This window comes from Octopus bimaculoides, chromosome 11, assembly GCF_001194135.2.
Source record: "Octopus bimaculoides isolate UCB-OBI-ISO-001 chromosome 11, ASM119413v2, whole genome shotgun sequence".
NCBI classification, from domain to species: domain Eukaryota; kingdom Metazoa; phylum Mollusca; class Cephalopoda; order Octopoda; family Octopodidae; genus Octopus; species Octopus bimaculoides.
The window spans coordinates 77880037-77893709 of NC_068991.1; the positions used below are offsets into that span (position 1 = coordinate 77880037).

General features: G+C 36.7%; 1 protein-coding gene across 1 annotated transcript in view; it reads left to right on the forward strand.

Annotated features, from left to right (window-relative positions):
• The first annotated feature begins 822 nt into the window (after positions 1-822).
• Positions 823-13673, forward strand: part of LOC106868583 (proteasome activator complex subunit 4) — a 74324-nt gene continuing 61473 nt past the window's right edge. The window contains exons 1-6 of the mRNA XM_014913914.2: positions 823-1549; positions 5565-5705; positions 7391-7507; positions 8966-9010; positions 10868-11017; positions 12880-12940. Of these exons, the coding sequence (XP_014769400.1) occupies positions 1347-1549; positions 5565-5705; positions 7391-7507; positions 8966-9010; positions 10868-11017; positions 12880-12940 (717 nt within the window). The 5' untranslated portion in view covers positions 823-1346. The remainder of the gene's footprint in view (positions 1550-5564; positions 5706-7390; positions 7508-8965; positions 9011-10867; positions 11018-12879; positions 12941-13673) is intronic.

Below are 13673 nucleotides of genomic sequence, written 5' to 3' on the forward strand. Positions count from 1 at the left end.
TGCTGTCTGTATTTCTGTTCAGCACCACGACGATCTTCCCTAGCAAGTCGAACTGCTGCAGCCCTTCAAATTGCACTGTTTTTATTTCTAGAGCGTTTGGGCAATACTAATGCTTCATATGTAACCCAGAATTCACTGAGGATATTTTGAAAAACAGTATTGTTGTCCCCTGAATCGTAAAATTCAAACCAGTTTGGGTGTCGTAATTCCTTACGGTAACAGTTCTAATCTGCTTTGTTCCAGTAAAAGCAAGTGGAGACTCATGTACTTCGTACTTCTTTTACCGGCCCTGGAGGTATGAAAATGGAATTTGAACTCTAGAGGTAAAGAGATGAGATTAAACACTGTAATTGATGCTGGCTTTCTAAAACCAGTTTTTCTCACAGCAGACGAAACTTTGGAGAAATCGTTAGACCATCGGACAAAATACTTTACGGATATTAAGTTACGGCTTTTTTCGTTCCGAGTTCAAATCCCAGCTGACGTCAACTTTTCTTTCAGCCTTCTACGGCCAATGAAATAAAGTAACTGTCAAGTATAATGTATGCAGGATATGAATGGAATTGTAATGATTCCAAACTTAGTCAAACAGGTCACACCTTTTTGGAAGCGGGGCGGGAACAATCGATTAAACTGATCCACCGGCTTCTGCTTGGTATTTATCTTATCGACTGATCACAGAGCCTGTAGATATGTGTGTGTGTAATTATATATCAGGAACTGGAGACCGAGATAACAAACAACCAATTTAATTGTTCCGCTGAAAAGGAAGAACGAGAAATAAAAAGCGAAAGCCGTCCAAACAGAGTTATCTCCCCTGCAATGTGCGTGCGCAGTGTCACATAAAAAGGGATTTGAGTTGTGACGATGATGGCAACCGTTTCTTAATTTCTGTTTTTCACATTGTTTGTTTTTTTTTTCGAAAAAAAAAACAAACAAACAAACAAACAACAGTTCTTAAACTCGTTCACAGACTTCTTACGTAATTTGTCTTTTCTGGGGGGATTTCTGTTGAAGAATTTCATGCATCGCTCTATATGTTTCCACGACATTTGGGGCAAAGATTTCCAGCTTTCTGACTCTGCTTCTACATCCGTCTGTCTTACATATATATATCGATATATATCTATGTATATTTAAATATATATATATGTATATATATATATTATAGACCTTCTTTCTATGTCTATATGTTTTAAATAATTTCCCTAACGATTGTCATCTCGTTCAGAACATCCAACATTTCCTAAACATTTTTCGTGCTTATCACCTTTATATTCTGTTTGGTGTCGGTCTTAGGCCTTTTCTCTTATTTTCTATTATTGTAATATTTTCCCTGTGTGTCAATGGAGCGACTCTACGACGCTGATAGCCAAGGCTTCAATCCGAATCTCAGAGAAATCATCCACAACCACAATTTGCCATATTATGACGAACTGGAAGCGGAATCTGACAGAGTTCTGGCACAGATCAAAACTAACTTGGCCCGAACGGTTGAGCGGAGGGACATCAAAACCGGAGCAATACACTGGGTCGAACAGTTACTAAGGTAATTGTCCCCTTATTCTTTTTTATATATCTTCACTTTCTCCACGCACTCACGTACAGGCATACACGTATGTATATATATATATATAAATATATATATATATATATATATATATATATATATATGTAGTGGCCTGTGTGTTTTCTGTACTCTGGTTATTATTATTTTTTTGTCTACGTTTTGTTTGCAACGTCCTGTACCCAGATATGCATCTATATATACAGGTAGATGTAGGTATGCACATACATGTACGTATATATGCATATACTCATTTATTATTTGTATTATATATATATACATGGAGACATGATTTTATACTTATTCAGAACAGATGCATAACACAAACCCAAACACACACACACACACATATATATAGTTCTTGGGTAACTCTTATGTCCAACATATAAAATGTTACTGTAACACACATACACACACGCACACACACATATATGTGCTAAACTACAATTCGGTTTTCTATCTAACTATACACCCATTTATTGTTTGTATGTGTACTCTTATTTTAAACATATATTGTCGTTTAACAGCCCCCCCCCCGTCCCATTATTGGTAAAATAACTTAGTAACTATTCAACTCCATCGCATCGAATCTTTTACCAAAGTTTAACTGTTTGTATATTGTCCATCAGATATGTTTACACTATATGGCACATCCACACACACGCACACACACACACACACAATGACAGCTGCTAAGCCAAAACTGCGAAGTCACTGTGGTCCTCTTGCATGTGAAAATTTATATCCACTCTACTCTAAAGTATTGAGTGATCTTGTGCACAAACACACACACACACACGTATGGCAGAAAGATTTTGAACTTGGGTTCGGTTGCACCCCAAATTTATGGTTTACATTCTCGATCTATGTGGAACTTGGTTGCATATATTTCTATATAAACTTGTTTTTTGTTACATACATTAATATATTATATATAACCGCGTGTGTGTGTGTGTAACCTATTGCACGAAATACTTCCGTTTTGGAAACCATAAAGCACTTTATTGGCTTATGTAATGCATCATACCTAGAATGCTTCTTATGCTGTACCGTTATTGGCACCAAGTAATTCTAGCTGTTTACCAATCAACACCTTTCTTTGTGGTTTCCCTTCATTTTTCTGTCTCTTTCATTCTACAAACCTTTGTTTAGAACAGAATTTCTGAGGGGCAAAGAAAATAAAAATGAATAACGAGATTGGTTGTGAAATATTTCTTTACTGATACATCTTGGTTGTCAGGGAACCGTTAAAGGGCTGTTCGACCTCCTAGAAATAGTACATCTACCTGTCTTCCCTCATGTTGGTCTTCTATATTGTTGTCTATCATTAGAAAGAATGAAAAACGGATGAAAATAATAGAATGGGTCTACTCGGTCAGAACTGAGCTTGGGTTAAACAACTAAATTTACTTGGTCTTCGATATCTTGTACACGCACCTCTGTTTGTCGATTAAAAATGAATATTTTTTTATTTAAATACGAAAAAGAAAGGGAAAGCAACAGGGATCATTGGTTGAATAAAAGACTCAATACATGTGTAGAGTTTCATAGTTACTATAATTCCAGTGAGTGTAACTTCGAAGTTTCGCCCGGTGCGCGGCTTATCCACGAATTCTATATGCATAAAATACATATGTGTGTTTGTGTGTATTAGTTATGTCTATAGTAAATAAATTGTGAGGCTCTCTCTCTCTGCAGAACAAACAACCAGTTTCACGTGCTATTGACCCGCTCATCAGACTTGTTCGATATATTTCACCCACCGTGGGAAATCTTCGTCGTAGGTAGGAAATATTTTAGAGGGCAATTAAGAATGAATTATTGTTGCTGTTGCTTATGTTCGTGTTTTTGTTAATTCTCGTATGGGAACTGTATATATATATATATATATATACATATATATATATATATATATGTGTGTGTGTGTTGAACAATTTCTAAATCTACCTGATCAATGTAGACTCTTTGAGGTTGCTGGGCCTGCTAGAAACTGCAGGCAAATCACCCTATAATCGTATCTTCCCTTCAGAAAGAACATAACCACCAGAAGTTATTCTTAATTGCACCAAGATTATGCACCTGCGACAAACAAGCTGCTGGCCACAAACTGAAGCTCGCTAGTTTGACGAAGTGGAACTGTTACGTTATATACGAGGGACCTGTTTATTTGGAACGTGGTCAGATCATTTACAATAAAGAATTCTAGGGCTTGACCCGAGTCTCAATATCTCAATACGTTAAAGAAAAAAACATATTGACACCGAGACCTCTGTGTGTGTGTGTGTCCTTTATAAACTCATGAATTGTGTATTAGTTTTCTTTTTTGTGTGTGTGACTGCGTATTACAATATGTTTGAAGTTTCAGAGTAAATTATGTCGAACGATGTACCCCCGAAGTAAGGTCGCAACATGGCAAGAAGTATATGCAAAGCTCTGTTCCTCAATATCAGCAGCATTGCCTTCTTGTCTCTCTTTCTTTTCTTTGTAGATACCTTTGATTGAGAAAACTATGAACATTACATAACTTCACTCTCCCCCTCTTCCATCACTTAGTATGAGTAATGCAAACTTTGAAATTCAGCTGATTGATTGTACATACAACCGTTTGGAAGTCTTTTAAAAGTGTTTTTTGTGGTTTAATGTGTTTGTGTGATTGATGTGTGATGAGGTAATGTCAAATGATAAATTGCAAGTTAACTTTCGAACCGTCATTGTTTGCAGTTGTCTTCTAAAGACCTCGTAGAACTCTGCCTGCTGATGCGTCATTTCACACACACACACACACACACCTATAAATACACACAAATATTTACGAGTTTTTTTTTTTTTTTGTTTTTCTTCGCAAGACACACGAACAAAAGTACATCATTTCAGATAGCAGACAGACAGACATTAACGTACATGCAGGTTAAAAAAAAAGATAATGAAATAAAAGCTAAATGTATCACAATTCAGTTATCTTTATTTTGGTCGTTGTAGTGCACTATAAGATTCTGTCTTGTTAACCAGCTCCCATTATCAATTTCCAATTAGAGCCATTTCCTCGTGACACCAGAAATTTTCTTAGTGCATACACAAACTTCATGGCTTCTTAATTCAAATTTCTCAAGCTTTGGGCTTACATAACTACAGTATTTAATGTAAACTGCAAAGTCATCATAGGTGTCTTCAATATACATATAAATATACTGCATGACAATATTTGTTTCAGTGTTTTATAAATAACTTGTTGCTGTACCTGGTGGAAATAGTAACCAATTTTCCCTCCTATTGTTGTACTCTATTGTCACGAAAAAGGAAAACAGTGACAGTGGATAATAATCATCTAAATCATAATTTTTATAGTCGCCCTTTCGCACGGCTTCCATCACTTCTACCCAGGCCTTCTTGAGTCTTCTGTTTGCACAGTTTTCTTCCATTTGGATCTCCTGGTACTTCTTTGCCATTCTCTCATCATCCATACGTAATGTGCAGCAACAGAATGACCAGTTTGAAAGATAGATTATATATATATATATATATATATATATATATATATATATATATATATATATATATACTAGCCTAAGCAGTCAACGTTGCTCGGAAGTTTAAAGAATGTTAGAGGAAATATATATATTTATTCTGATAAAAAAGATATTTTCAGAAAAATTCTATCAGATGACGTTATTAAAACAAATCCTGAAATCAATCACAGATTAATTTTGTAGAACTTCTAAATATACAATGTTTTCCGTGTGTCCTTTAATTGGAATACCAATTAAATGGTACCATGTTGTAAATTCTTCTCTGTTTTCTTGTTAATTTCTACTTTTGACAGTTGAGGGAATCCTGTGCAGTCAACTGAAAACTTTGTTTTCAAATAAGTGACCAAGCTGTACCTTGTTACCTTTCATAAATTTTAAACAATTATCAATATTTGTCATGGGTTAATGTCTACATGTACATTTTTCTCATTCATTTCATTAAACATAACCATTTTATTTTTAATTTGCAGATATGTACGTCTTTATGGCCTCAAATTCTCCAAAGAAGACCATATCCATTTGATTAAGCTGTTATATGAGTTGCTTCTAATCCCACACAATGAATTTGCCATTTCAAACAAATTTGCGCAAGCTATCAACAAACTCCTAAAGTAAGTGCCCAGAAATTTATCATCTTCATCTTCGTCATCACCATTTGATGTCCATGTTTCATGCTGGCATAGATTGAACTGTTGTATATTGTTAATTTTTTTTCTAATTTATACATTTGTATTTTTCAGCTGATGTTTAATTAAAATCAGATGTTTAATTAAAATCAGATTCAGGTGTCCTTCAAATGGGTTTCCAATGGCTCACTACCTCAAAACCAACAGCTAATATTTTATACGTCTTCATTTCTCTCCTCACGCCAACCACATGATTAATGTTGAAGTGACCACCACAACTGTGCAATGGATATAACTTCTTCACAAGTACAGTGTCTAGGTGTCCATGCATTTGCCTTTAACTGCAGTTGGTTCTTCGCTGTCCAGATGTAGCCAGGTTTTCTCATGACGATGCTAGATTGACTTTGTCATGCAGAAACTAGACATTTTGCTTTTCAACTCCAACAGACACAAGATTCTAGAGTAGCCCTGAATACTTGGTTTGTGCCTGTGTTGGCCCGATCGCATCAACCTACTCTTAGCTTACTATTTTGTGGGTCAGTCCATCTGTTACAACAAAAACACAAGTGGACCACAGTATGGTGGTGAAATATATTAGAAAATTAAATGCAGGCTGACTTCAGGGTCTTGAACCTCACAGGAATGGTGACAAAGGACCAAGAAGACTGGCAATATGAAGGTCTCAGCAAGACTCATTCACCTCAACAAAAGCTGAGTTTCAGTTGAGCTGTGTGTACAACTGGGCCCTTTGTCCAGTTTCCTTCTTTCTCATCACTTACCTAACTATGGCCCTTCCTTCATACTGCTTATTTTTTCTTACTACCCATAACTTATCCATCCCTCATCTATTAATACTTTTCTCTCCACACAAACACTTTCATTGATTTCCTCCTCCTCCTCCTCCTCCACCTCGTCAACACTCTATCCCTCCCCATCCTCCGCATGCATTACACCTGCCTCTCTCTTCTACTCCCACTCCTTACCCATCATCATCCCTCACTTTCCCTTCTCTTGTCTACTGCTTCATCATTGCTGTTCCTCCCAATCCTCTTGCCCTCTCTTCTAAAATCTGGATAATGTGTAGACCCTCTGCAGCAAAAGACCTGTCTTGCTCTTGCCCCTTCCCTGATACACTCACTCTTCAACTCCTCGCATAAAGTTGCTCCTCCCACCCCAGTCCATGGTCTAGCAAACTACAAAATAACCCCACTAGTGCTGGTGGCCTGAGAAAAAAATAGAAAAAGAAACAGCCAGTACATGGTGTAAAGTGGTTGGGGTTGGGAAGAGCATTTGGCTATAGAAACCATACTAAACACCTCTTTCTTATAAAGGGTCCATCATTTGAAACATTGCTGGTTACCACTTTTATTAGGTGTTCCACCAAAATCATTCCTCTAATTAATATTAAGCATTAAGAACCAAAACACTGCAATTAGGTAACATTTAATCAAATGGATTACTCTAATGTTACCACTAATTGTAAATATTTCTTTCTCATCCTTCACCATATTACTCAAAACTTAATTTCAATGACCTAATAATAACCCCTGAATTCTTTCTTTATTATTTCTCAATTGCTGTACGTTTTATGATTATTTTTGTATACCCTATATGTACCTAATATCATTTTAGTCTACCTAATATAAATTTTTCTCTCCTTTTCATTTCAGGAAACAAAGTTTGTTGTCTCCTGAAGATCTGACCTTACCATGGAAACCTCTCTACGATTTCTGTCTGACTATATTTGACAGCCCTTATGAAAATATAGGACTACACTTTTTCTCTGAGTAAGTTTGTAGTGAAAGTTTATTCCCAGTAATTTTATTTCATTAAACAGTTGTTGTAAATTCTTTGAACCTATCAGTTAGGTTGTGCAGTTTATGAAAAAACTCTTAAAGAAATCCAGTGTAACACCTGTCAGGTGTCAAAGTGATTGGAGAGCAATGTGAGATGAAGTGTTTTGATTATGAACACAGTTCACCGCCCTGTCCTGGAATTGAAATCACAATCTTGTGATAGTAAGCACGACAACATAACAACTAGGCTGTATGCCTTCACATTTTTACAAGTTGCCCCAGGTTAAACATCATGGAATTATATTGCCATATCCAAAGTGTTGGTCTGAGTCACACTTTATTGTATAATTGATGTTTTGATGGTAGCCGTCCTGTGTTTTTTGCAATATAAAAGGATGAAAACCTGTTCAATTTTAGGAATAGATAGCCTAGGCGTGGTTTTGTAGTTGGAAAGTTTGCTTCCTAACCACATGACTTCAGTTTCTGTCCACTTGTGTAGCACCTTGGGCAAGTGTCTTCTCTTATAGCCCCAGTCAATCAAAGCCTTGTGAGTGGATTTGGTAGACAGAAACTGAAAGAAGCCTGTTGTGTGTGTGTCCCCTTGTCTTGACATCATGTGATGGCTGTAATTGAGTATCATTCATTTCAAATGTTCTGTAAAACAATGTCTGGCCGTGGGGAAATATTATCTAGCTTGGAAATAGATAAAGGTTGCTGACAGGAAAGAAAATCTGCTTCAGTAAGTTCTGCCCAACCCATGCAAGCATGGGAAAATAGACATTAAAACGATGATGATGATGGGGTGGGCTTTGTTGAAGTAAATTTAGATGTGGCATGATCAGACGGAATAAGCTTGGAGAAGTTTAGTCACGGACAATTTCTCTACATGCAATTTTTTAATCTTTGTTCTGTGGCCTCGGTCATCTCGGTAGAAAATTTTATCAGAGGTCATCATCATCATCATGTCTACTTTTCCATGCTTGCATGGGTCGGATAGAATTTATTGCAGCCAATTTTCTATGGCTGGATGCTGCCCTGTCACCTACTCTCACCTAATTCTTCCCTGTTGCTGGACATGTTTTCATAGAAAGTGGAACTCAAAGGATTCCACTTGTACGATGGTGACTCTCATTTTACAGCCACCATGCAAGGTCAAAACAAAGAGACATAAACACACACACACCATCATCATCATCATCTATTTATTCCACTCACAAGGTTATTGTAGAAGATACTTGCCCAAAGCGCCATCCAGTGGGATTGAACATGGAATCATGCCATTGGGCAGCAAACTTCTTAACCACCCAGCTATGCCTGCAGCTTTCTGTATTCATGGAAAAAAACAAAAAAAGGAATTAATTCGTTTTGCTTTTTGTGTAAATTTTAATTTTTTTTCTCCTTTTGTTTTATTTCTTTTTGTCTAATGGCTTCCTTGTTATTTTATTGCAGTACCATTGTTTCAACAGTCAAAGATACAATTCACAACTGTCGCACGTGAGTATGATTCTCCTCCTCCTCCTCCTCCTCCTCTATATTTTCTTTCGACTCTTCATGCAGTTCTCGTTTGAGTTAGTATTTAACTCTTCAGTCTGCCAGGATGCAGCCTGTATTTGCTCCTGGTTGCACACAGGCCTGGGCAAGGTTTGTGGAAGAGGACTGGTGTGTTTATCCAAAGACACTGCTTGTATGACATTGACACTCATCTACAACTATCATGTGATGCCAGAACACAGATAAACAAACATTCACCATTGCCCTCCCCACCTCCAGTGTATAGCATCAGCCTCATCATCATTTAACATCCGTTGCTCATGCTGACATGGGTTGGACAGTTGACAGAAGCTGGGGAGCTGCACTAGGCCCCAGTCTGATTTGGCAGGGTTTCTACAGCTGGATGCCCTTCTTAATGCCAAACACACAAAGTGTGCCTGGTGCTTTTACGTGGCACTGGACATGTGCTCTTATGTGACACCAACATGAGTGCTTTTCACATGGTACCAGCACAGGATTCTTGTAGGCCAATCCTCTTCAGCAAGGAAGCAGCCTTAACACTTCTGCTGTGGACTACTTATATATATGTGTGAGTGTATGAGTGACTATTTTCTTTCATTGATCTCTTGGAGAACGAACGATAAATTTGACTTTTGTTGGATTTGTGTCAGAATGTACAACAAGGATTAATAAGCAAAATGGAGAAGATAAAAGCCTGATTTATTTTGTGAGGATATTTCTTTTTCAAATAACTGTTGGTGCTGAAATACGTTATTTCCATTCAACTATATTGAGGTTGACCTCACTGGTGCCATGTAAAATGCATTCACCCAGGACACTCTGTAAAAATTGAAAAAACACATTATTTATGGGATGACCCAATATATTTGAAAGAGCAGACACTTTTGTGGTCATGATAGAAAAAGTTAAAAGAGAAAACTCTGTGTGTGGTAGCTACATGGTTATAGCATGTTGAGTGAATCCTGGCCTTCTTTTGGATGTGGTCTATGGCAGAGTTTCTAATGGGGATAGACACTCGAGTGAGACATGGGCTATGCTTTATAGAATCAAAAGGTATGGCTGAGTGCTAAAGAAGTTAACTTTCCAGTCATGAGGTTTCAGGCTCAGCACTTTGGGCAAGTGTGTTCTGTCTACAAAATCCACCTTGGGAAAGGATTTGGTTGACAGAAACTGAAAGAAGCTTTTGTGTGTGTGTGTAGTCTTCGTCTTGACATCATATGATGCTTGTAAAGTGCATACTGTCATACAAACACTGCCATTCCTGTGAAATATTCTGTGAAAAGTATGTCTGGCCATTGGGGAAATCTTACATTGCTTGGAAACAGATGAGGGTTGGTGACAGAAAGGGCATCGAGTCATAGAAAATTTGCCTCAACAAATTCCATCTGACTCATATAAGCATGGAAAATTGGATGTTAAAATGATGATTAAACTTCTTAAGGTTTTTTTGGTTTAATATAGTAAAGGAAGAAGAATTATCTGAATACAAGCTGTTGTCTTGTTAATGGGTAAATAATTTCAGTCATATTTTTTTCACTTGGCGATGGCCTGGTTTTTGTTGGTTCAAAAACTACTGTTCTCAGATGTCTATCAGCGAAATAAATGAGAGAAATAATCACTTCAAAAGTTATATATGTTGTATTCTGAATATATTCCTTGTGTCAAGTTTTCTCTGCTGAAAATATTTACCCTGAGTAATAAAGTGACCGTTGTACTGCCTTAAAATATTTCTCCTGAGAAATACAAGATGACCGTTGTACTGCATTTTGTATTCTTTTTTTTCAGTTGTTCGTTATGTTTGTGTTTAAATATCTTTTTGTTTTGTTCTCATTTGAACAGTTACTTTCCATTGGAATCTACTGAAGAAATGATGCAGCTATGGCGACCCCTTTTCTGCCCCTTCGACAACATTGTATACAAACCCCTAAACTGTATGCAGCACTTCCTGCCTACTATGATTTCACCAGAAAATCACCATAGAGGATTTAAGTATGTTTTGTCTTTTCTTTGATTTTCCACTTTTTTCTTTAGCTGGGGTAGCCACATATTTCTTGTACAGCAAGACGCTTGTTCCCATCCTTCTTTCTCAGTTCAGCCTCTCTACACCTGGCACAAAGCCATCTCCCTCAATACTGCAACCCTGCCCTGTCTAGAGATCTTGTCTTGTGACCTTACAGTTGCTGGTGCCACAAAAACACACCCAGTACACTCTGTAAAGTGCTCGGTGTTAGAAAGGGCATTAGAATGCCATAGAAACCTTGCCTGGATCCTGTTGAACCATCCAACCGATGCCAGCATCAAATACAGATGTTAATGATGATGGTTTCAATAATTAAGAGATTTCTGGATATTTTATGTCATTAAAAAAATTACACATATTTTTGTAACTTTTTTTTTTTTTAGAATTTTTAACCCCCTCCCACATGGGTTCTGATGTGGCAGTGTGATTAAGAAGTTCCTTTGCTATCAAAGGTTTCCATGGTTTGCAACACTTTGGGAAGTTTTTTATGCCATAGCCTCAGGTCAGCCCAAACCTTAAAAAAAATTGGGTTGACAGAAAGTGCTTGAAAGTCTTTCAGATGAATTGTCTTGCATTCGATGGTTTAATACCACCATCATCTGGCTCTCGGGTTTTCTTAGGGAAGTTCACTATGTTGAAAGCATTTGGATGAGGTTTCTGGCAAGAGGATGACCCAACTGTAACGACCTATGAAGTCCTGAACTATAAAAGGTGATGGGCACTGTTCTTTCTCCTCTGACTTCTGTCTGGACATAAAAAACAATAAATGGTTGAGTCATCCAAACATTACTGTAAGCATAACTGTGTTTGCTTCAATCTGTTTAGTTTCATTGTTGGAGGGGTGTCCAGATATATAAATACAATTCTACCATTATTATATAGCCGTTCATTCATGTTGATATGGTGAAACAGGAAAACGATGGAAACCATTATAGCCTATTTCATGTCTGTCTCTTTTAGTGCCAACATTGGTAGAATTATGTTTGGGAAAATTTTAAATGGCAAAAAAACCAAAAAAAAAAAAAATTGAATATATTTTTGAGTGTGTTGTATGTTGGCACAATGCTTGAAATTAAATCAACCCAGCAGGAAGAGTTAAACCTCAGCAGGATTTGAACTTAAAAGTATAAACAGCTGTTAGAAATACTGCAAGGTATTGTATTAATCCCTCCAGCGATTCTGCCAATTCACTGCCCTGAATATCTCAGATAAATTACAATTAGTAATTATGGAACTGTAATTCTTCAAGGTTTTTTTGTTTCTCATATTTTGAATGACTTAAATAAAGACTGAATATTCTCTAAATATTTACAAACCAAATTGAAAGTAAAATGGGGACACCCTTTACCTGTGTAGGCCCCAGTGTGGTCAGTATAGAGGGTGTGCATGTGCTGGGGTTGTGATTGAACAGATGAATTTGTTATTTCATTCAGGACCCTCTGTTTTCCATTATGCCAGACAAAAAAAACAAAAAAGAAAGGGCCGGAAAAAATTTTTCCATTTGTATTGTTTTCTTTTTGTTAATTTTTGTGTTTCACCATTTTCCTTTTTGGTTAGTCTGCATTACTCTGTAAGGAGCTTAGGGCCAGTTTCACTGGCATATATATATTTATTCCTCCCTGGGCTGGACACCAATTCATCTCAGGATTACTCATTTTTACCAGTGGAGTGGAGCAACGTGAACTCAAGTGTTTCGCTCAAAAACACAATACATCACCCAATCCAGGAATCGAAACCACAATCTTACTATCATGACTTCAACACCCTTACCACTAAGCCATGCACCCTTTTAGAAATTATTAACTAAGCTATGTTTCTATGTGTATTGTAGAATATGGTTTGATGAAATCATGTCGCTTTGGACAACCTTAAACTCTTCTGGATGTGAATATGTAAGAATCTTAATTTTTTCCCTACACAAACTGTTGCTTTTAATTTTGTTATTCTCAATTTACCATTCCTATATCTCCAATGTCTGTTTTTCCATGCCAGCATGGGTTAGATGAATATGCTTTTGAGGCATTGTTTTATAACCAAAAACCCTTACCTGCTTTTCTAGTAAGATGTCTCTTATTCCACCTGTCTTTGAAAATGCAGAACCTTTGGATGATTTTGTTGACGGGAAAAACCATCATCATCCCTTGTTGTTCAGTGATTTTTTTCTTTTCTTTTGGGAAACGCAAATATCTACAAGAATACAAACATCTACACACACAAACATATACATGTATACATTTTACACATAACTTGTCTGTGTTTTTATGTACATATGTATATATTTTTTATATGTATGTGTGTTTGTATGTGTATATATGTATATATATATATTTCTTTATATGTATGTATATGTGTTTGTGTGTGTATATATATATATATATATATATATATATATATATATATATACTCTTTTACTTGTTTCACTCATTTGACTGTGGTCATGCTGGAGCACCACCTTTAGTCGAGCAAATCGACCCCAGGACTTATTCTTTGTAAGCCTAGTACTTATTCTATAGGTCTCTTTTGCCAAACCACTAAGTTACGGGGACCTAAACACACCAGCATTAGTTGTCAAGCAGTGTTGTGGGGACAAACACAGACACATAAACGCACACACACACACACAGA